At 54.3% G+C, this 22,771-nt stretch overlaps 2 protein-coding genes and 1 long non-coding RNA gene across 7 annotated transcripts; 1 reads left to right on the forward strand and 2 right to left on the reverse strand.

The window, feature by feature from the left end:
- Window positions 1-229: 229 nt before the first annotated feature.
- Window positions 230-4,600, reverse strand: NME3 (NME/NM23 nucleoside diphosphate kinase 3). Its single transcript, XM_033074018.1, has 5 exons — window positions 4,490-4,600; window positions 4,056-4,186; window positions 3,564-3,665; window positions 2,990-3,102; window positions 230-2,311 (listed from the first exon to the last, which is right to left on the reverse strand). The coding sequence occupies exons 1-5, from the start codon at window positions 4,533-4,535 to the stop codon at window positions 2,194-2,196; spliced, it is 510 nt and encodes a 169-aa protein (XP_032929909.1). The 5' UTR covers window positions 4,536-4,600; the 3' UTR covers window positions 230-2,193.
- A 211-nt stretch (window positions 4,601-4,811) lies between these two features.
- Window positions 4,812-11,523, forward strand: LOC117003781. Of its 3 annotated transcripts, none has more exons than XR_004419551.1 (3): window positions 4,812-5,196; window positions 6,283-6,417; window positions 8,811-11,523. It is a non-coding gene; the product is annotated as an uncharacterized LOC117003781 (long non-coding RNA). The 3 variants fall into 3 exon arrangements; XR_004419552.1 differs by lacking the exon at window positions 4,812-5,196 and adding an exon at window positions 5,685-5,819; XR_004419553.1 differs by lacking the exon at window positions 4,812-5,196 and having other exon boundaries at window positions 5,828-6,417; window positions 8,811-8,944; window positions 9,673-11,523.
- Window positions 11,524-13,804: 2,281 nt separating this feature from the next.
- SPSB3 (splA/ryanodine receptor domain and SOCS box containing 3) lies at window positions 13,805-22,575 on the reverse strand. Of its 3 annotated transcripts, none has more exons than XM_033073999.2 (7): window positions 22,496-22,575; window positions 20,268-20,401; window positions 18,113-18,290; window positions 17,314-17,501; window positions 15,635-15,737; window positions 15,107-15,232; window positions 13,805-14,869 (listed from the first exon to the last, which is right to left on the reverse strand). In XM_033073999.2, the coding sequence occupies exons 1-7, from the start codon at window positions 22,545-22,547 to the stop codon at window positions 14,526-14,528; spliced, it is 1,125 nt and encodes a 374-aa protein (XP_032929890.1). In that variant the 5' UTR covers window positions 22,548-22,575; the 3' UTR covers window positions 13,805-14,525. The 3 variants fall into 3 exon arrangements, with proteins under 3 accessions (XP_032929890.1, XP_032929888.1, XP_032929891.1); XM_033073997.2 differs by having other exon boundaries at window positions 18,113-18,293; XM_033074000.2 differs by lacking the exon at window positions 22,496-22,575 and adding an exon at window positions 22,155-22,179 and having other exon boundaries at window positions 18,113-18,293.
- Between the last annotated feature and the right edge of the window lie 196 nt (window positions 22,576-22,771).

Below are 22,771 nucleotides of genomic sequence, written 5' to 3' on the forward strand. Positions count from 1 at the left end.
AAGCGTGTGGTGCTGCAGCAGCAGCCTGGCTTCACTGAACATCGCCCCAGCCCCTGGTTTGGTGGGAAGCACAAGAGCCCTGGCCAGAGACAAGGGCATCTCTGCTGCCTTCTCCTCCAGCTCTGAGACACAACTGCTGCAGGCAGAACCTCCCCTCCACACTGCTGCCCACACTATTTTTGACAGCACCCGCAGCCTCCTGCCTTCAAGGCCCCTAAGAACAACAACAGACAGCTTCTACTTTTATTATTTCAGTTTAACACAGTCTTGGACAGAGGAGAAGCAGCAGGAACCAACATGCAAAGCAACTAGAAGTCCCCAGGGGCTCGAGGAAGACCACCCACAGCTCAGCTCCTGTCCCTGCTTCCAGCAGTGCCTCTGGGGGCCCTTTCCCTGCAGCTGCTGCTCCATCGTGCCCCAGAGCGGGACGAGGTCATGGCAGACACCAAACGTACACACACACACAGAGGAGAGGAGAGGACTGGCCTGGGATTGTGTCTTGATGAGTCAGGTCTGTTACCTGACTGGAGTTCAGTGGGCTTTAAGACTGGGAGGGCATCTAAAATCTCATCCATGTAGACAGGGAGAAGAGGGATCCTTCAGGAAGAGGCAAGAGCAGGAGATGAAGCTCAGGTATTTGGGCTGAGTTTTTCTGTGTCAGAGCTAGCAGCTCTTAGTGCCATCAGCTCTTCTCAATGCATCTGTTAAACAACAAATGTGGCCTTCCTCCCACTCACTTCACGCCTTGATCTTCACCAGCATCTTCTCCTTCAGCCCTGCTGGAGCCAGACTCCCAAGTTCAGCCAAGTAGGCAAGGTACAGGAACAAACAAGATCTGTCAAGTATTTAAAGCTGGACACTGGTGCCTGGAGAAGGCCCCAAGGCAGGAGGAGCCTTGGCTGAGGCAGCTGGACAGCCCCACTCACTGGAGGGAGACCTCTCAGCCCTGCCCTGCTCAGCCCCACCACCCTGGAGCCAGCACAGAGCAGGCGTGAGGGTGACTTCACTCTGCCCCCCAAGAGCTGTCCTCATTCCCCAGCACCTACAAAGCTGAGGACTCAAAGGGACAAGTTTTTAGGGCACAGGTCAGACTCATCCTGCACACAGGATGCCCTGGGGATCTTGCTCCCTGTTTAACCATGTCCCTGTTTCATGGCAGGATTCCATGTCACTGTCCCTGTTCTTATGCTCTGGTGAGGCTGCACAGGGAACTCAGACACAGCAGAACTCTGAGGAGCTGGGTGGCCCAGGGACAGCTCACAGGTGGTGTCCAGCCCATTACAAACTGGTTTCCAGATACCCTCCCAGCAGGAAAGCTCCTCTGCAAGCTCTTGGGAGGACAAGGAAGATCTTGGGCTCTGCCAGAGCTCAGTGCCAGGACTCTCCAGCCCGTGCTGCGCACAAGGGAGAACTAAATACTCCACTAAACAGTCCTTCCTGAGTCCCAGATCCACAAATCCTTCCCTGCCTCCCTCTTCCCCTTTTATTCCTGTGGCTGCCCCAGTGCTGCTGCTTCACATCAGTGACAGAGGGACTCCCAGCAGCCACAGCCCAGGAACCAGAGCCTGAGGAATTGTGTGTTTAACAGCATTTGGAGAACCTTTCTTCCATGGACTCACTCATCACATCTGAAACTGGGTGAGCTTGTGCAAGCTCCAGCACATCAAAGGAGAGAGAGTTGTCCCGTCCTTCATTCCTTGTCTTAGAATGAACTCCAAAATGAGAATTTACTCCCTTATCCTACAGCAGCCCAGTTCTTTAAAAGCCTTTGGTGAAAAGCCTTCTAGAAATACAGATGAATTGTCAAGCCAATCACCTTGTGACCAGCACCTCTCCCAGCAGCAAGGAAAATGCATTCTCCTATTTCAGGCAGGGATGAGAACACCTAGGAATGGGCCAAGAGCCCAAGTTTTACTTCAGTGAATCAGCTTGAGCTATTTGGGATTTAAGATGCTGCAGCAAACAGAGAAACAGTACCAACTACTTAGTAGAGCAGAGAGAGAAAAAAATAAGAAACAGCTCCCATTGGCAGGAGCTGAACCACAGAGTTCCACACACAGCCCAGCTCCCAGGATCCCACAGGCAGAAGAGGAATCCCACAGAGGATCTGCAGCCAGCCCCAGCAGCTGCCATGAAATGGATGGAAATGTCCGGTGTCCCAGCAGGAAGATGAACTTCCCTTGGGATTGCTCCTCACTCGTAGATCCAGCGTGCAGCTGTGTCCTCCCAGCACGGCAGCTCCTCCGGGCGGAACCAGAGCGAGATCTCCTGCTGGGCACTCTCCACCGAGTCACTGCCATGGATCACGTTCCTGTGGGCAAGGACAAAGGGAGCAGGAAAAATTCCCCCTTGAGCAATTTCATTAAAGCAATGGAGCCAGTCCTATCCCACAATATCCCTTCCTATCACACACCCCTCATCCTTCCAGCAGGTCCCAGCATTCGCTCCTCTTATGCTGAAGGACCATTTGTTTGCTACAGGAGTAGCTGCAAGTGGCAGTAGCTCTGAGATTTACATTTTTCATGTCAGTGATTCCAGCTGTGCCTCCATCTGTTCCCCCTTCCATTAAAGCAGGTTTGGTATCAGACACCAGGAAACAGAGATCTAAGCCTGGATGGTTCAGTAAGAGCTGTGTCTACCACAAGCCAGGCTGGGGCCACACAAGGTCACCATCCATGGAATATCCATGGATATTCACCCTTCCTCTTCATAGTGTGACAGTCCCAATTACCAGAGGAAAACAGGCAAACTCCCACCTGCTTTCAACAGAGGAGGACTGAGAGGACTCGGGAGGAAGGAAAGACACAACCCAGGCTCTTCCTCCTACTAAAGCCAAGCTCAGGAAGCAGAGCTCAACTCTGGTCTGAGCACAAAAGGGAGAACTTCTGCTCTGGGAATGCAGACTTATGTGGCTTGGGCAGGCCTGGCACAGGAATGCCTGGACAGGATGCCCTGAAACACTGAGGGAAGAAGAAGTCAAAGCTCTCACTTGCCAACTTCAACACAGAAGTCTCCTCGGATGGTACCAGGCCTGGATTCAGCTGGATTGGTCTCCCCGATCATGGTGCGAACTGTCTTCACCACATCCAGGCCCTGCCAGACCTGCAGGAGAGTAAAACCAGGATCAGCTTCCACAACTGCTCCAGCAGGTCACATCTGCCCTCTGAGTCCCCCACCAGATCCACCCGGGTAAGAGACAGGAAAGGGTCTCTCCAAATTATTCTTCTAAAGTTGATTTTGGAAAATAATCCAAATTTTCTGTGGATTTCTCCCCATCCCTGGAAGCACTCAAGGTCAGGCTGCATGGGGCTTGGAGCAGCCTGGGATAGTGGAATGTACCCCTGCCCATGGCAGGGGGTGGAAAGAGGCCTTTAAGGTCCCTTCCAACCCAAACCATTCTATGATTTAATTTACAACAGAAAATATCCCTGCGGTTCAGTACAGCTTAAAGAGACCCTCTGAGGGGAGATATCACCTCACTTCCACTGTGCCAGCAGCCACTGCTGCCGATACCTTGCACTTTGTCCCTGTCCCTTGGTGCAGGGGCCCTGGCCAGCACTCACCATGGCCACAATGGGCCCGGAGCTCATGTACTTCACCAGGCGGCTGTAGAAGGGACGGTCCTGGAGGGAGATGTAGTGTTCCTTCAGCAGCTCCTCTGAGGCCTGCACAGAGCACACAGCTTAGTCTACTCCCACACGGGGAGATCTGGGCAAGGGCTGTACCTCAGGGATGCAGAGAGTTAAGAGAAGAATTAAGCTCTTGCACAGTTCCAGGAGGCTGACACAGGAGTTTCCAGCTGCCACCTTACACTGACAACCCTGGAGTACAGGCACAGCCAAGGGCAGACATGCTCCTCACAGCTGGATTCACCCCTCCCAGCGCCAGCTCTCCTCTGAGCTGCGAGGATTTGGTGTTGGAATAACACCAGCGGGCTGTACAGACCGAATGACAAGCACAACCCCCAGCAGTTACCAGCACAGCCGGGACTTGCGGGGGCTGCAGGAACTCCTCGGCTCCAGGGACCCCCAGCCTGGGTGGGCCTGGCCGCTCACCTGCAGCAGCTTCATCCCCACCAGCTGCAGCCCCTTCCTCTCGAAGCGCCGGATGATCTCCCCGACCAGGCGCCGCTGGACCCCGTCCGGTTTGATGGCCACGAAGGTTCGTTCATTGACCCCGCCGAGGGCTGGGGAGAGAGGACAGAGCTCTGAGGAGGGAAGGAGACGCCTGTGGGCCTCCAGCCAAGCGGGCACCGGGGGTTCCAGGCCCTCAGCCGTGGGGACACAGGGGTGTTGCAGGTTCCCGCAGAGGAGGGCAGGGCCGTCCTGCCCGCGGCCGTCGGGCGCGGAGGGCACAGGGACAGGGGGGCCCTGGCCTTCAGCCGCGGGGTCTCTCCCGGGGAAGGGAGGTCCCTTGGCCCTCAGGCACAAAGGGAGTGAGAGTCCCTGGTCCTCAGACTCAGGGCCGGGGGTCCCGTCCCGTTCCATACCACTATGAAAGAGTCCGGCGAAGAGCCCCAGCACCAGGCAGATCATGGCGGCGCCGCTCTTAAAGGGGCCGTGCTGCCCCGCGCTGTCACCGCCCCCCGCGGAACCATCGTGCTGGGGGCGCGGAGCGGCGGGGCCGAGACGGGAACGGCCCGTTCCCATGGCGACGGCAGCGATACCGGGCTCTCCCCGTGCGAGGTGGCCCAGCCGCGGCCTCCTTGCTGCCGCCTGAGGTCCCTGTGCCGCTGGCCCGGCCACAGCGTTCCTGGTTTTATGAGACTGTTTTGCCTTCGCTGTCTCTGCCATTTGCGGTAGTGACTGCGCACCAGTCGTGGTTATAGTCCGGCTGTGGGGCAGGTGTTGTGGTACTGGCTGGGACCTAAGGAAGAGGAGCTCTGAGCTCCCCCGGGCCGTGCTGCAAGAGCAGAAGGGCAGAGCTCCAGCCCCACAGAGCTGGGGAGCTCCTCTGTACAGAGCACATATTGCTGATTTAATTTTGGGGTGTAAAAGCCCGGCTGTTCATGCGCTCTCAGCCTCAGGGCATTAGGAAGGGATAGGTAGAACTGCACTCCAGGGCTCTATTTCCTGCTCTCAGGAACTCGCCTCCCGGTTCAGCTCCCTCCAAGATCAGCCTCTGGAAATTCCAGCACATGAAATACCTTCTCCAGGTGCCCTGTGGAGGGCTGGATTTGCTCCCAGAGCTGTTCAGGTGCCTCATGGAGTGCAGGGCCTGCTTCCATCCTGCTTCTCTTGTTCAGAGACGGTGTTCTGCTCCCTCTCCTCTATTCAGGTCTAGGTTGGGATAAGCAAGGATCCATCTCCCAACAGCAGGGAGCCAGCTGCTTTATTTATAGTTTTGAGTAAATTATTGTGCCAATAAATAATTAGTGGTTGTATCCTGGAGGTCTAGAGCGTGAGGAAAGTTGACCCCGTTTGTTCCCGCACAGCCGTACTGTGGTGGTTATTATTCTGCCCGTGGAAAAGCCCTTGTAGGATAAACACAGTCATTGTGGAGTGGTGGGCACGGCTCGGGAGCTGAGGGCGGTGCCAGAGCCTTTCCCCGCTGCTCCCGGAGCTCTGGGGCCGCCAGAGGGAGCGCAGGCAGCGCGGAGGAGCTCGCAGCCCTCGGCAGCCCAGGCTCCGTCCTGCCCTGAAACGATGCTGGAATTTTAAGGTGCACGAGCAGTGTGTTTTCAGCCCCTCCCTTGTGTTCTTAGGGAAAGCCAGGCTATTTTGTTGGAACATCTCAAACAAATCCCGTCTGCAGCAGGTGTCGGTGGAAGGAAACAGCCCTCACGCGGTTTGGAAAGGTTGCAGACCGCTCTGAGGAAGGTGCCTAATATATGGTGTCAGCTCTCATTAGCTGCTCACAGAGCCACTAATTAAGAGCACATTCTCCATGTGCTGCCAGTGACATCTGTGTGTGTCCAGCCTGGTGCGCAGGAGTGGGAGTAGGGCTGAAGGGAGTTTGGCAGGTGGTGAAACTCAGCTTCCTGACTTCAGCCTGATGACAGATCTCAGTCTTCCTTCACAGAGGGCTAGTTCAAAAATGTTGATGTTTCTGACAATTTAATCAAATTAATTCTAGGACACTTTTCAAGGTGCCTGCAGAGGTGTTAGCGATGAAGTCAACAGCTCAGTCCCCAGCCCCGCCAGCACCTGTGTGTGCTGCAGCCAGCCAGACTTCCACACAGGCAGAATCCCTCATTTCACATCCATTTTATTTTTGTTATTTGTTAATGCTGATAAAACACCTCATTTTCTCATGCCAGAGTTGTTCTGTCATTCTCCACAGGTCTCCTCAAAGATCCCAGTGCAGGCACTTGGATGAAGGTTTTCATTTCCTTGGACTGTAAATGTTGTTTTGAGCCTCAGACAGTTTCCTGCTGCAGAACTTGGAGGAGAAACATGTCAAACATTCTCCACTTGGGTGAGTCCTTCTCATCTTCTCTGGCAATGATGTGCTGTGAGGAGAAAGCTTTAGGAGCCCCAGAAATGCAGATTACTGGTGAGCAGGTAGCTTAGGAAATGGAGCTGGGCCTGATTCCCAGGCAGGTTATTCCTGAGCCAGTATCTTTTAGGCACAGTTTTAGAAAGGTGTGTCTCTAGGGCGAGCACAGGAAGCTCCAGTAAGCAAGAATGAGACCACAAATCCTCCCTACAGAGCTTTCACTTGGGTGCTCAGCATTCTCAGCCCAGATGTGTGCACAAAATGGTGCTACAGGCAATAGCTGCACATCTGGAAGGGTCTGAACAAATTTGCTGCCTTGTTTGGAAAGCCCAGTGATCACTTTTTGAACCCATCATAGGAACCTGACAGGTCAGGTACCTTCTGGCACCAAATATATTCTCATTTCAGTGGGAAGGTTCAGGGTGGAAGGATCCCAGTGAGGCAGGGGAGGCTAGGAGGGGCTGTTCCTGCGCTCACCCCCACTGCAGGAATTTCAGGCGGAGGCAGAACTCTATTTTTGCTCTTGCTGGATAGAACATTGCAGATCCCATGGTTATGTAAGAGACTTCAGAGCATGTAGGTGCAGATAACGTGGCCATCCAACACTGTGCAGTGCAGACAAAGGCTTTTTGTCTCCTTTCATCACACTTAGCAACTTCTGCAGTTGACACTGCCTTCTTTCTCAGGCTCTTTTTGCACCTTTTTGCTTGTTTGGGGAGGATTTTTATCTTTCAGTTCAGTCATGGTCTTTCACCAGTGTAGCACTGGTACAGCCTGGAGTGTTGGTGCCTCTCACAGTGTGGGCTCTGCACAGGTGCAGACCTGTCCACTTTCATACTGGACCACTGATCCCGCTGGAAATATTTCACCTTTTAGGATAAAGAGGGTTGGTAGAGCCAGAAGATTTCCTTTAGCACCTTTTGCTGGATGCAGGGATACACATGTCAGAGCCAGAGCTACACAAAGTGCTCCACAGCAGAGTAACCTTCCAAGGAAATGTGGAACAGATAAGAGGATCTATTCCAAACTGCCATTGCTCCAGGCTGGAATGAAGCTCTGATACAGAAGGGGGTGGTCTGAAAATTGGGAGTAGCTGTGTGAGTACAGCAGAAGGTCTCCAGGGATACACCTCTAACCCTAGGACAGGTGCTGCTTCCTCAGAGGGAATGGCTCAGGCCAGACTTGCCTTTCCTTGCATTTGGCTTTTCCATTCTTGTGGAGTCCATAAAAAATTTCCTTGAAAGAAACACTCAGGGTACACAGCCCAGGGAAACACTTGCACTTTGAAGGAGAGGTTTGTGTTAGTTCTCACTTCTGTGCAGTGCTACAGCATTTTATTTATACCTGTCTGGGCAGCCTGTGCTTCTTCCCTGAGAAATTCCCAGTCCATCCAGTCCCATCCAAGACTAGAGAAGGACAGGCTGGAGTAGGCAGTGCCAGTGAGGAGATGGGTGCTGATGCTTTGGAGGTGAGCCAGGAGGGCAGAAGGACATTGGCTGCTGTTCAGTGCCCTGAGGGATGTTCACAGCCTGGAGCCCTTGTGTGCCCTGAGTGTGTCACTTGTGTGCTGCTCCCAGTCTTGGCTCCTTCCTGTTCATGTAGGTGCACAGCAGAGAAGTCTCCTCAGTGCTGATGGTGGGATCCAAAACTACTGCACAGATGCAGCTACAGTAGCTTGCTCTGTCCTGCTCTATCTGGAATATTTCATAGAATCCCAGGATGGTTTGGGTTGGAAGAGACCTCAAAGCCCATCTCATTCCACCCCTGCCATGAGCAGGGACACCTTCCACTGTCCCAGGCTGCTCCAAGGCCCAATGTCCAGCCTGGCCTTGGACACTTCCAGGGATCCAGGGGCAGCCACAGCTTCTCTGGGCACCCTGTGCCAGGGCTCCCCACCCTCCCAGGGAACAATTCCTTCCCAATATCCCATCTAACCCTGCCCTCTGGCAGTGGGAAGCCATTCCCTGTGTCCAGGCACTGCAAAGTTCCAGTGCAGCTCTCCTGGAGCCCCTTTAAGCCCTGGCAGGGGCTCTGAGGTGTCCCTGGAGCCTTCTCTTCTCCAGGTGAGCACCCCCAGCTCTGCCAGCCTGGCTCCAGAGCAGAGAGGCTCCAGTCCTTGGAGCATCAGGGATGATTTCTCAGGGACAGCCCCTGTCTCACCACCTCCTCAGCTCCTTCTCACTTGAGCCTGCGAGGATAAATATTTTTGCATAAAAACCCAACTGTGCCAGCAGAGGCAGCCAGTAGGTCTCACCATGGTTTGGGGTCTCCCCTCGCTCACAGAGGAACTGCTGCCACACCTTTATCTCCAGCTCTGAGTCAGATCAGGGGTAGCAGATGTGGGGCTAAGCCTGACCTTTCCCTCTTTACAGACAGCAGCCCTGAGGTGTGAGTGTGAGAGGCTCCTGCATGAGCCCTGTGCCCAGAGCAGGGCAGGCAGCAGCACGTGGGAATGCAGAGCCCCAGCTCTCAGGAAGCTTCCTTTCCTCCTGAGGTGATACTGCAGGTAAAACTTACAGTCCTTGAAGTTTTCTGTCACTTGGGTTGAGCTGATGGCTAAGTCCCACGTGTGTGAGTTCTGTGAAGGAATGCTTTGCCGTGGAGGTGGTGGCTGCCTTGGATCAGATTGCATCCCCTTGCTTACTTCACCCTGCCTGGTAATGGGATCAAGGGGGGACTGCAAACTTTGAGGAACTATTTGGAGTCCCTTGTTGTTAGGACCCTTGTTCAGAGGGGTCTGAACGCAGCCTCCCCTCTCCAGATCCACCACAGCCTCTCAGCTATGGAAAGGGCTGTTGGTTCTCCCTCAGTTCCCTGCCTTTCAGAGCCTGTGTCCCCCCAGTAGTGCTCCTTTTGATGCCACAGCAGTCACAAAATAGGTCAAGCACCATCTAAACCCTGACTTGATATCCCTTGAACTAAATTCCTGCCCTGCCTGAGTGTGCCCCAAAGGGGGTTAGGACTCATGGCTTAAAGGGAGCTAAGAGAGATGAGCAGCTTTGCTGTAGCTGAGTAAACAGCTCTAGGCAGCCCGGCTCCCTGCTGTGCCATCCCGGCTCCCTGCCCTGCCACCCCGGCTCCCTGCCGTGCCATCCCATCCCCGTTCCCTCCTGTGCCATCCCGGCTCCCTGCCCTGCCATCCCATCCCCGCTCCCTCCCGTGCCATCCCGGCTTCCTCCCGTACCATCCCGGCCTCATCTTACCCAGGGAAGTGTCCAACATGTGTGCTTTCAGAGAATCATTAAGGCTGGAAAAGACCTCCAAGATCAAGTCCAACCTTTGACAAAATAGCACCGTGCCCGCTAAGCCGTATCTGGAAGTGCCACACCCACTGAGTTTTTTGGCCGCTCCCAGGGATGGTGACTCCAGCAGTGCCCTGCTGCTCTCACCAGGTGACTTCGGTGACACTAGTGCTAGAAGGGATAGGAGGGTGGGAACCTCGGGTTATCCTGGCTCACCTGAGCTTTGGTCGGTGTGTTACATGTTTCACCTCTGTCACTTCTGTGGTAACCCCACAGTGCTGTCCTACATGTGTGGTAGGCCAGCACTCTCTGACAAGGGCAACAACAAAACACCTGGACAAGTGAGTCACTCCCTCACATCCCAAGCCCGGAGCTTTGGGAAACCTCAGTGAAAGTTTGTCTTAGAGATGTTTGTCTGTGGCTGCCAGCCTGTCCTTGATGCTGTCAGTGGAAGGGCCCAGATTTATTTGTGTTTCAAGATCCTTTTGAGTCTCTGCAGATGAAAATCTGTTCTCGTGGTGATGCAGTGGTGACTCAGCACTAGGGAAGGAGGGAAGATGACCTTAGGAAAATCTTTTTACCCCCATGCTCTGGAGATGTCCAGGAAAGGAAAGAAGATTCCATGGGAAAAAAATATTAGCCCTTGGCAGAAAGAGGCTTTAGAAGAAGCCCAGAGCTTAATGCCAGGGGAGGGCTGCAAAGTCTGGGGTCTGGGCACACACCAGCCTCAGGCCTTGGTCCCAGTTCTTTCTGCAGGAGACAGCTGGAGCTGCAGGAGTTTCCTTCCTGCGCTTTCAGGGTCAGGGGTTGCAAGAGGAGAAGGACAACCCAGGATTCTGGCAGGTATGGAAGTGACAATTCCAGCAGTAGAACAGAGTCAGCCCTGCAGCTGCAGCAGCAGCTACAGTAGAAGCAACCCATCCTCTGCTACAGGTGAGCCCTCAAAGCCCTCTGTGACTTGTTAAAGCTTGGAGGACAAGGGCAGAAAGGGCTGTCATGGGCATCCTCACTAAAAGCTCAGCGTTGATGGAGCAAACAAGCCCTGAATGTGCCACCAGCTCCCCAGGGAAAAAAGCCCTGTCTCTGGTTGTGTGATCAAACCAGAACCTTGTTCCAGCAGTACCTGCTCACCCTCCTGTTGGCCCTCCCAGGCTTCTCTCTGCTATGGTCTCACTTCCCAGGACCTGCTCACATCACCTTGGCATGTTCCCTGGGTGATACCTTTGGCTGCCCACCCAGCCAGGGCAGCTCAGTGGTTGTTGGGGCAGCCACTGTCCCCCTGGTCTGTCCCTCAGCTCTGGGTTTGATGTCCCTATTGCTACTGCTGCAGTCTGACAGCTACAGCCCCTCAGGCAGCAAATGTGCCACCCCAGAGCTGTGGGGCTTTCCACAGGACACCAAGCTCTCCTCGTGGTGTATGCCACACCTTCCTTGCTCTTCTGCTGTCTGAACCTTGAGGGAGCTGTTTGAGATCACCAAGTTCTCCCTCCCCCCATGGCCCTGAGCTTTCTGCTGTTCCTGACTGAGAATGGCAGGAGTAGGATTAGACTGGGATGTTCTGACCCTTCTGCCAGCAGCTCAGCCAATGGATGAAGGCATGTTCTTATCAGCACATGCTTGTTTTTGTGAACATTCATCATATAAAACTCCTACTACATGAGGAACTCCGACAGAACTTTTTTTTCTATAATCTTATGTAGTCAAATACTCTTTTGTCCAAATACTTTTCCTTCCCCTGGAGTTTTGGTCTCTGGACTCAACACAGCCTCTTTGGATGTTTCTTCCCACTGCCAGAGAGCAGGGATGGACGGGATATTGGGAAGGAATTGTTCTCTGTGAGAGTTGGGCAGGCCCTGGCACAGGGTGCCCAGAGAAGCTGTGGCTGCCCCTGGATCCCTGGAAGTGTCCAAGGCCAGGATGGACAGGGCTTGGAACAGCCTGGGCTAGTGGGAGGTGTTCCTGCCTGTGGCAGGGGGTGGGATGGGATGAACTTTAAGGTCCTTCCCAACCCAAACCATTCTAGGATTTTATGAAGTGGTCTTACAGCTCTGTCTCTGAGATAGCACACAACTAAGTGTATGCATGGTCTGCTTCCAAGTGATGGATATTTGTTTGTTTGGAGCTTTATCCCCCCATCCTGATATTTTTGGATGAAGACTCAGTCATGGATCCTCACTGGGATTGAGTCCTGCAGGAGAGATTGGGGTCTTCTAGAGCATCTGTGCTGTTCCCTCCTCTTCTGTGCTCAAAGGCCTATGGAGAATGCAGCACAGAAGGTGACAAGTGACACCCTCTGAGCATCCCAGTGACATGGGACACCAGTGGCAAAGACTGCTGTGTTGGGGCAAACTTACCCTGCCACATGTCTAAGCCCAGCCTTGTTCTGGTTCTGTCCTGGTCCCCACAGAGAGACTGTGGGTGGTGTTGGTCACTGGTTTTTTCTGCCAGTGCTTGGCTGTGGCTGAGCTGCAGCTGGAAGCCTGGCCAGGGGAAGCAGCTGGTTGTCCTTCAGAACAGAGACTTGCACATCAATAAATGTCTTGTTACAGATGCTTTCTTCAGCCTCTTGGCTCTCATTTCCTCTTTTAGCTTCCCCAGCTTTCTATCCCACTGGCTGGAAAGCTGCCTGTCTCCTGTGAGAGCTAAGGAATGTTGGAACAGGGGCTGTGTGTAGCTCTGTCCCTGCAGGTGAGGTGCTGGACAAACCATGGATTTTCTTTAGCATGCCCTGACTTTCCATGTCCTGCTCTGGCTCTTTGTGGGATCTGTTATTGTAGATCCTGTTGTGGCTTCCAGGGACAGATGGGTCCTGTTTAAGTCACTTTGGAAAGCACCTGCCAGCTGTCAAACCCAGCTGAGAGGAGAGGAACCACTTCCTTGGGGTAACACAGCTCAGAGCAAGGGAGTTTGTTCACTGAACTCCCAACATGAGAAAATGCTGAATAGCTCCAGAAAATCCACGGGAAATGGTGTCTTAGGATGGGATTCTCTTTTCCCAAAGCAAATGCTCCATTATTACTCAGAAATAGCCACAGCCTGGATGGGGGTGGGCCAGGGCTCCCCCAGTGCCTGCTGAGGTTTGGGATTATTCACTGGGGCTTTCCACAGTGACACAGAACCCCTGAACTTCCTCCAACAGCCCTGGAGAACCAGGAGGGCCCTTCCAAACCACATTCCTCCCTGCCAGGGATTCCTCTGCCTCCAGCTGCTGCCTGCTTGAGTCAGCTCCTGGGGAAGAGCAAACCAGCAACGCAGTTTGCTCTGGCTGCAGCACCACTCCAGAGGCAGGGACAGAGCCTGACCTGCCACAGTAAGGCTCTCCTTCAAAGCCTGGCCCCAGAGCAGCAAGAGTCATCTTCACTTCAGGATTTGGGAATGAGCTCAATGCACATGGTGCAAGAAGTTTTACCTGAGCCTGTGGGGGGGTCTGTCGTAGGAGCAGAGGAAAAGGCAGCAGCTGGAATGTGTTGGGAGGAAACCCACAGAGAGAACTGGTTAAAAGCCATTTCCCATCCATACCTCAGCCCTGTTCCACTTTCCAATGTGGAAAGGCTTTGCAAGGCTGACAGCACCAGCTCAGCCTTGATTCCTCAGCTGTCCACCAGAGAAGAGCTCAAAGGCTGGGGAGAAGCCCCAGGTGGTGAGCACAGGCCCTGCAGGGACTGGCCTGGGTTGGCACCAGTCCTGTGGGAGCACAGAGCCCATTCCCTGGCAGTGGCATGAGGCCACTGCACATCGAGTCACTTGTCCAGATCCTAATCCAGCATTTACCCTGAGCAAGTCTTGGAAGGGCTGCTCTGTTGCCATGCTCTGGGCTGGGGGATTGGGGTGTTTGTCCCAGCATGACCTGCCAGAGGACAGGCACTATAACCCTGCTGCAGCTCCCTTCCAGTGCACAGCCACAGGCATCAGCCTAGCTCCACTGAACATCACCCCACCACACTTCTGCTTCAGTGGGAAATACAAGAGCCCTGGCCAGAGACAAGGGCATCTCTGCTGCCTTCTCCTCCTCCAGCTCTGACACACAACTGCTGCAGGCAGAACCTCCCCTCCACACTGCTGCCCACACTATTTTTGACAGCACCTGCAGCCTCCTGCCTTCAAGGCCCCTAAGAACAACAACAGACAGCTTCTACTTTTATTATTACAGTTTAACACAGTCTTGGACAGAGGAGAAGCAGCAGGAACCAACATGCAAAGCAACTAGAAGTCCCCAGGGGCTCGAGGAAGACCACCCACAGCTCAGCTCCTGTCCCTGCTTCCAGCAGTGCCTCTGGGGGCCCTTTCCCTGCAGCTGCTGCTCCATCGTGCCCCAGAGCGGGACGAGGTCATGGCAGACACCAAACGTACACACACACACAGAGGAGAGGAGAGGACTGGCCTGGGATTGTGTCTCAATGAATCAGGTGTGTTATCTGACTGGAATCCAGTGCTCTCCAAACAGGAGGCCACCTTAATCATCACAGAACATCCTGAGTTGAAGGGGAGCCATGAAGATTATCATCAAATCCAACTCCATCAAGTCAAATTTCTTAAACGTTGTCTGTGTCAACAAGGAGAAGAGAGCTCTTTCAGGAAGAGGTGCTTCCTTCAGGAAGAAGTGCTTCTGCAGCAGGTCAGGAGATGAAGCTCAGATATTTCACCACAAATTTCTTGTGTCAGAAGTGGCATCTCTTGGAGCCAGCAACTCTTCTAAATGCCTGTGATGGACGTCGAGGCCAAAGATTTCCACAGCACTGGAGAAATCTTTGCCAACATGTAGAAACAGATGTTCCCAGAAGGAAGAGGTGCATCAGGCTTGACTGACAACACAACAAACCCCCACCCACGTGGTGTGCAGAGCCATTATGTCCTCCTGCACCTCTTCCTTTGGCAGGCCTCCGCATCCGAGCTGCACGAGCTGTCCGAGTCGCTCCCCGAGGATGAGGAGGAAGGCTTTGATGTGCTATAGTTCATGCTCAACACCCAGCCCAGTTTGTTGTGCAGCACCTGCTTGAGTCCTGGGGGCAGGGGCAGCACCTCCAGCGTGTCCACGTAGTGGGGCAGGAGCTGGCGCAGGCGGAAGCAGCACAGGTACTGCAGGGACGTGTGGCTGGCGCAGGACCGGATCACCTTCATGCTGCTCTTGGCCGCCGTCGAGCACACCATGGGGTAAAACTTCTTGTTCTGCAGCTTTGTGGCTGCCACCCCTGCCAGGGCACAGCACCAGGAAGGCCATGTTAGTTCAGAGAGAGGGATTTTCCCCCTCCCACCTACCCCGAACCCATTAACTGCGAAGCTGTTGGGAAAAGCTTTCCAAAATCCCAATCTATTAAACAACAAATGTGACCTTCCTCCCACTCACTTCAAATCTTGGTCTTCTGCTTTCCCAGAGTTTTCTGCTGCAGCCAGACTCGAGTTCCTCCCACCCCATCCCTGGCTCTCACCTATGCACTTGCGGTTCTTAAAGAAGGTGAGTGTCCCGTGCCACGTGTCCAGATGCACCCCAATAATGGAGCCTTGGCCAAACCTCGAGGAGAAGTTTGTTTTGTCGCCCTTGTGATGCAGCAGTCCTGAAAACCCAAAACACCCCAAAAAAGGCATTCTGTGGAAAACCTGCACTCCAGGAATTCATCCCAACTCCCATGCTCCTGGTACAGCCTCACTCAGTGCCAAAAACATCCCTGCGTTTCTGACACCGGCCCTCCCATCCCAAAGTGGCTGGTGGAAAGGGGAAAATTGAGGTTTTACAACTCCAGAGCACAGGGAGCAGCACTGAAACCCCAAAGTGGTGATGTGACAGTAGTGCCCTGGCAGGGTCCCACACCAGGTCTAAGGGCTCTGCAAAAAGTGGGCCAGGAGAGACGCTCCAAGGGCTGCAAGCTGCCAGCAGCTGCTCTGGTGTCCTTAACAAAGGGATTCACAGGTCACTTCTTGTGCCACTGCTGCCCACCCAGCCACCCTGTCCATGTTACCTGTGTAGGAAAGTCCCCAGCTGTCCTCATCCTTGCCCAGCAGGCTGCAGAAGGTGTGGCGGTACTTGTCCAGGTTCACGTCTGACGTCCCAATCCCCACCATCTGGGAAGCAAAGCAGGGGGTAAGAACACAAGCCCAGTGTCTTTTCAAGCAACAAAATACAAACAAGGTTCCACCTCCAGTTCTTCCCTCCTTGGCTCTGCCCAGAACACTCAGAGGGGTTGGTGAAGCAAAGTTAGAGGTTTAAGGGTAGAGCTGAAGGCTCCCAGCACAATTTCCTTTCCTAAGAGAGGAGGCCCAGCTAAACTGCTGGAGAAGGTCACTGTCCTGTTCACAGAGTCACAGAATGGTTTGAGTTGGAAGGGACTGTAAAGCTCATCTCATTCCACCCCTGCCATGGGCAGGGACACCTTTCACTACCCCAGGCTGCTCCAAGCCCTGTCCAACCTGGCCTTGTTCACTTCCAGGGATCCAGGGGCAGCCACAGCTTCTCTGGGCACCCTGTGTCAGGGCTCTCCACCCTCCCAGGGAACAATTCCTGCCCAATATCCCATCCATCCCTGCCCTCTGGCAGTGAGATGCCATTTTCCCTTCTCCAGATCCTTGTTTAAAGTCCCTCTCCATTTCTTCTGGAGTCCCTTTAGGCCCTGGAAGGTGCTCTGAGGTGTCCCTGGAGCCTCCTCTTCTCCAGAGCAGAGGGGCTCCAGCCCTTGGAGCATCTCCATGGCTTCCCCTGGACTCTCTCCAGCTGCTCCATATCCTGTTGCTGTTGGGCCCCAGGGCTGGGGCAACTCTGCAGGTGGGGTCTCACCTGATGGGGCAGAATTCCCCCCTCCCCTGCTGCCCACACTGGGGCTCAGCCCAGGCCATGGGGGGGATCTGGGTGTTTATGGCCAGGCCATGCCCAGTTTTCATCCTCCAACATTCCATGTCTTTCTCTCACCTCCCCACACAGCTGGGTGTCAGCTCCAGTCTGGCCAAGGGCACCCTGATCCCACTGTCCATGTCCCCAGCAGAGATATGAAACAATACTGGTACCAATGCCAGCCCTTGAGCAATGTCACTTGTCACTGGTCTGTCTACTCCCAACTCTTTGCGTGTGACCATCCAGATAATTCCATTTCCACCAAGTGGTCCCTCTGTCAAATTCATACCTCTCCAGGTTAGAGACAAGGATGCCATGCAAGGCAGCAACAAATGCTTTGCAGAAATTCAGGCAGATGAGATCAGTTCCTCTTCCCTCCTCCACCAACACTACAATCCCATCACAGAAAGCCACTGAATCCCTTAGTGAAGCCATGATGGATGTCATCAATCACATCCACTGTTTCAATGTGCCTTTGCACAGTTTCCAAAAGGATCTGCTCCATGATTGCCAGCCTAGAGGTGAGACTGGTCAGCCCAGATTTTCCTTATTTCCCTTCCTAAAAATAGAGGTTATGTTTCCTCTTTTCCAGTCACTGAGAACTTCACCAGACTGCCACAGCTTCTCTTGTATAATGGATAATGCCTAAACCACTTCATCCACCAGTTCCCTCAGATCCCAGGGATGCATCTCATCGGGTTCCCTTGGACTTGTGCACTTCCAGACAGCCTCAAACCTCATCTGCCATGGTGGAACCTCATCCTGCCAGCCCCTCTCCAAAATCCTGGGCATTTCTGTGTGCCCCACACGTACCATGTCAGTGCCATACACCGGGGAGGTCATCTTGATCTCCCAGAAGTGCTGCCCGTCTGCCAGCTCCTTGTTGCCGCGGATGGCGGCCGTGCCACAGCTGTACTCCATGTGGAAGTTCACCTTGCGGTTGTCACACGTCAGCAGCGTGGCTGTTGACTTGTTCAGGTCATCCCACACCCAGTCAAAATCTGTTGAGGAAGCACAGAGGGCACAAGGATGGGCAAAGACCCATTGGAAACGAGCCTGAAGCCAAAGCACAGGTAGGTTTTGAAGGCCTGTTGGTGGGTTTGTTTGTATTTCTCTTATTGTTTAAGAGGACAAATCTTAAGCTGTGCACATCAAAGAACTGCTTGAGGCCTGAACTACTCTGCAGTGCCCCACCAGGGAAGGATCAGTGCTCCAAAGCTGTCAGCATTCACCAGGCCCAATTTTGGCTAACACCAGGCAGAGCCCCCCTTCTCCTCACACTCCTCATGGGACCAAGGGGTGACTCTGCCATGCCACAGGCTCTGCCCTCCAGCCCAAGCCCATCCTGTGCTCTGAGCCAGGCACTCTGCCAGCCCCTGCAGGGATCAGGAGGGCCCCAAGCACCAGCTCTGTTTCAACAGGGCCTAAGCCGGATCGGAAATCAGGCGCCAGAGGTGAGAGCTGACGCCATAACAGCATCAGCCCTGAGCCTGGAAACGCGACAGCAGGCACGGGCTGGTAATCCTCCTACAGCCTCAGGATGTAAACAAAGGAATGCTGAGCAGGAACAGGACATTGCAGGGGTCCCCCCATCCCCAGGAGAGCCCCTTACACTCATCCTCCTCGCCGCAGCGGCAGTCGCGGACGCGGTGCAGGGCGTGCAGGCTGGAGCAGTAGGGAGCTTCACTCTGGTTCTCACAGTTGCAGTAGGACTCTCCAGTCACAGGGATGGCACTCGGGATGGAGGGAGACAGGGAGGAAAACTCTGGCTCTGAATCCGAGTCGCTGTGCTGCTGGGGAGAACAGGGAAGGAATGCTCACTGCTGGGCTGGCAGAGCTCTGAGGGCTCTGCTGGGACATCCCCATTGAGAGGGATGATGGATTTGTCTTTACAAACAAGCTTAGTAGGTAAGACTAGCACTGAGAGATAAAAGAAACAATGGGATGGATTCCACTGATTGATGAATGGAAAAAGGTATTTGCCCTTACAAACAAACTGTAGGTTTGCTGATAAATGAAACTGGATATTGAAGGATCTAAGAAGCAATGGGGGAAAACTGTGAATTCTGTAAGAATTAAAAATGAAAAGGGAGGGTTACACATTAAAGGGGAATCTCAGGTATCAGGTGTTTGGGAAGTCTGTGCCTCTCAAGTACCTCAGAGAGGGAAATGTGGCCAGGAAAACAGGATAAAAAGGAGGCTGCATCCTCCAAAAATTTGAGAGATCCCAGGGAAAATGCCCCATGGCCTCTCCCTTTATTCAAATAAAGCAAAAAGGACTCCTCTGTCTCCTTTTTGGACATAAATCTCTGGTGTTTGTGGATTAATTTTCCTGACACCAGGTTCCTGTCATGGCCTGGCCTGTCACACTGGGAGGCTGTGCCCATGGAATTACCCTGCTCTGGGACATGGATAGTGCCTACTGAGCTGCAGGGACCTCTCAGCACTCTGCAGTACAGGTATGTTGTTTGTGCCTGGGGACATGGAGCTGTCACAGCAGGGTGACAGCCCAAGTCTGGAACACACACATTTTGAAGGAAATTCTGTGCTAAAGCTTTGGCCTTCACCAGGCAGGTTCCAGCCATCAGCAAAGCCAGGCACTGCCCTGGAGAGGCTGTGAAGAGGCAGGAGGAGGAGAAGGGAGAGGGGGCAGAACAAAGGGAGCCAGTTGAGCAGCATGGCTGCAGCTCCTCAAGCCAGTGCTGCAGACAGGCCCACAGGGAACCCAGAGCAGCATTAAAGGGCTTTTGTTTACTTTCATGAACAAAAACCTGATTTACTGTTCCCCAGTGCCAAGAGACCAAAGTGATGCTGGACAGGACACTGTGAGAGTCACAGCCCAGTTTCACTCCTGTGTTATGGTGTTGCCTACAGGATTCTCTTATCACTGGTTGCAGAGTTACTCTACGTTTACGTCCTGCTCAGGTGTACCTGCTTGTTATTCACCCCCACAGTTGGGGTATTTAATGACAAAAATCCTTTAAACTGATGTTCTTGCAGCTGTGTAAGACAGGGAATTCAAAGTACTTGGGCTTACATACGGTACTGGCCAGCCTCCTCCTTTGGGCTGCAGAACCAAGAGCTTGGGTTACATCTTTCCTAACTTCTAACTTTCCCAAGTACTCCTACCTAGAAATCCTGTTATTCCCATAAGTGCAGGGACAGAAAACTGCACATTTTCTGGGAGCACAATGCCTGGGTTTGGACACTGTGCTCTGGCAGAGTCTCCTAGCTTCAGCGTAGCTTTGAAGTTCTCGGAGCAGCTCCTTGTGTCTCTACCACTGCACAGGGAACTCAACTCACACATTCAAGAATTAGGGAGTAGGGAAGGATGGCAGAGGCAAATCAGTCAGTCCTTTCACTGTTTCACTCTTGCTCTCCCTCCTGTGTTCCCATCTCCAGCACACCTGAACCAGGTTCAGAAGTGAGGTTCACACTGCAGAACAGGAAATGTGAGGAAATTTCAGTTTGAAGACACTGCCCCACAATCTCCAAGTCCAGGAGGGAGCACAGCCAGCCAGATTAGGGAACTGATCCACTTCAAACACTTATCTAGAGCTCTACTTCCAAAAAAATATTTTCAAATATTGTATGTAATTTACGTATGACAACCCATTCTATGCTTAAAAAAGCATTTAGCTAAGTATCAATACTGACCATTACTAAATCCTTTCTGCTTTTGGTAAATCCTTTTGCCTGGTATCAGGGAAAGGCAGACTGTGCTACCTGTCCCCTGTGGCACCCAGAGCCCCCCGAGCCCAGCCTACCTGCCCGTCGGAGTCGTAGCCCCAGCCCCGTGCACCGGCCCAGCCATCGGCCTCGCGCCGCACCCCGCTCAGGACAAAGTGCCAGGCCCGGCTGCTCCGTGGGCGCCGTGCCATGCTGCCCCCTGACAGGTAGGCTGGGGAAAGAAACACGAGGTTACACTGCTGCCATGTCCCACCACCACTCCCTGGGTCACCAGAACCCCCCACTCCCCCCAGGGGCACCAGCACAAGATCAGCCAACGCAAATGAAGTTCTATCTGCATCAAGAGCCTCTGCAAACTTCAACTTCTTGCTCCATCCAGGGCCAACCTCTCCCTGAGGCAGGTGTTCAGTAGGCCCCTAGAAATGCTCCCAATAACCAGTGGTGATAGCAGCAGCTGCTCCTCTGCAGGAACTGGATCCAGCAGCCACCTCTCACATGGCCTGGGGAGCTTCAGGGCTGTCAGAATCACAGAGTCCTTTGGGTTGGAAGGACCTTCAAGCTCATCTCATTCCACCCCCTGCCGTGGGCAGGGACACCTTCCACTAAACCAGGCTGCTCCAAGACACAGCCTCCCTGGTGCCCAGTGACCCTCCAGCAACTGTCCTGGCTCCAGCCCACTGCAGCCCATCTGTCTCCAGGGAAGGGTGTCCACCTGCAACTGGCTTCTGATGGAAGACTTTGCTCTCAGTGCTTGGAGAGGAAGAGAAATTACTTTTCTGCTCACTGGAGGGAAGCTAGGCTTGTGACAGACCTGTCCCAACTTGCCTCAAGGACAACAGGCAGAAGGGAAGCAGCTGCCTGTCTCCCAGCCCAACAGAGGTGTGCAGAGACAGATTTCCTGAGGCTCCTTCCCTGTGCACAGCCTGACACCAGCTCCCACACAAGATGCTTGCACTGGATGTGAGACAGAAACCTCAGCTTCCAATCTCATCTGCCTGAAGTTTATCTTTGCAAGATTCAACTCATCACAAAGAGGCACCCTCAGGACTGTAACCCTTGAACCCTCTCCCTCAGCTCAACCCCAAGCCAGAGCCTGCCATAAAACACCTGGCCCTGCTCCTCAGTGGGACAGCAGCTCCTGGAAAAGCAGGACAAGCCAAGCCCCAACCAGCTGTGCAGCTGCCCATGGATGCTTTGAAGGGCTCTGGAAATCCCACCTGCTGAAATCACAGGGGGTCCAACAGCCATGCTGGGAAAGCACCTAAAACCATAGCAGAAACCCCTTCTCCAGCTCTGGTGAGCACCCACAGCAGCCCAGCGGTGCTGCTCTGCTCCCCCAGGCCCTCAGTCAGCACAGAGATCTCAGCAGACGATCCAGCGCTGACAGCAGAATCAGTCATGGAATCATTATGGCTGGAAAAGATTTCTTGGATCAACAACTCCAATCATTCCCCCAGCACTGCCCAGGCCACCACTAACCCATGTCACCAGGTGCCACATCCACGCGGCTTTTAAATCCCTGCAGGAATAGGGATCCCCCACTGCCCTGGGCAGCTGTGACAGTGCATGACCACACTTCCCGTGAAAATTTTTTCCCAATGTCCAACCTAAACCTCCCCTGGCACAACTTGAGACCACTCCCTCTTCTCCTGCCCCATTCCCTGGGAGCAGAGCCTGATACCCCCGGCTGTCCCCGCCTGTCAGGGAGTTGTGCAGAGCCAGAAGGTTCCCCCTGAGCCTCCTTCTCTCCAGGCTGAGCCCCTTTCCCAGCTCCCTCAGCCTCTCCTGGTGCTCCAGCCCCTTCCCCAGCTCTGTTCCCCTCCCTGGACACGCTCCAGTCCCGCAATGTCCTTCTTGACCACGACTACCCCTAGGATTGGAGACGCCTCAGCAGTGCCGGCAGAGGGGACAGCCGCTGTCCCGATCCTGCTGTCACGGCAGAGCTGCTACAAAAAGCCGCTTACCCCTGCGGGCCCCAGGCTCGCTGAGGCCTTTCCGGGGGCCCGAGGCGATGCTGCGGCGTGACCCGCACAGCCCCAGCCCTTCCCCAGGCACCGAGCGGCGCGGGGGGACCACGGCGGGGGGACCGGCCCGGTTCTGTGGCCGCGGAAGCAGCAGCTCCACCGAGGGCGGGCGCCGGAGCCCCGTCTGTGCCGGCAGCTGAGGCGGGCCGGACAGGACCAGGCCAGGCCAGGCCAGGCCAGGCCACCGCGCTTGGGTCGCACAACCCAGACCCGCCCTGAGCCTGAGCCAGAGCCAAACCCCAGCCCTCAGCTCCCACCTCCGGCCCGTCCCCCAGGCCCACCTGCCTGGCCCGGCCCCGCGGCGCTCTGACCTATTTTCCCCTCCCGGGACATAAACAATCCTCTGACGGCACCGCCCCTAGGCGCCCATTGGGTGTGATCGTGCCGCGCCTCTTCGCCGTTGGCTGAGCGCTGTGTCACTCACAGGTGGACGGTGACGGAGGGGGTGGGGTCTGTGCGAGCACGGTGCTATTGGCTGTCCCGTGTGCCAATCGCCAGAGAGCGGCGCCATTGGGCGGCCGCGCGAGAAGGTATAGCACTAAGTCCATTGGCTGATG

The sequence above is a fragment of the Catharus ustulatus genome, chromosome 16 (genome assembly GCF_009819885.2).
Source record: "Catharus ustulatus isolate bCatUst1 chromosome 16, bCatUst1.pri.v2, whole genome shotgun sequence".
NCBI classification, from domain to species: domain Eukaryota; kingdom Metazoa; phylum Chordata; class Aves; order Passeriformes; family Turdidae; genus Catharus; species Catharus ustulatus.

Coding starts and splice junctions, on each gene's coding strand:
- NME3 (XM_033074018.1), bottom strand. CDS start 4,535: ATGATCTGCCTGGTGCTGGGGCTCTTCGCCGGACTCTTTCATAGTG. Junction 4,187..4,489: donor CGCCGGACTCTTTCATAGTG/GTATGGAACGGG, acceptor CTCTCTCCCCAG/CCCTCGGCGGGGTCAATGAA. Junction 3,666..4,055: donor TGGGGATGAAGCTGCTGCAG/GTGAGCGGCCAG, acceptor TGCTCTGTGCAG/GCCTCAGAGGAGCTGCTGAA.
- SPSB3 (XM_033073997.2), bottom strand. CDS start 22,547: ATGTCCCGGGAGGGGAAAATAGGTCAGAGCGCCGCGGGGCCGGGCCAG. Junction 20,402..22,495: donor CGCGGGGCCGGGCCAGGCAG/GTGGGCCTGGGG, acceptor TTCTTTCCCCAG/CCTACCTGTCAGGGGGCAGC. Junction 15,233..15,634: donor CTGGGGACTTTCCTACACAG/GTAACATGGACA, acceptor TTGGGTTTTCAG/GACTGCTGCATCACAAGGGC.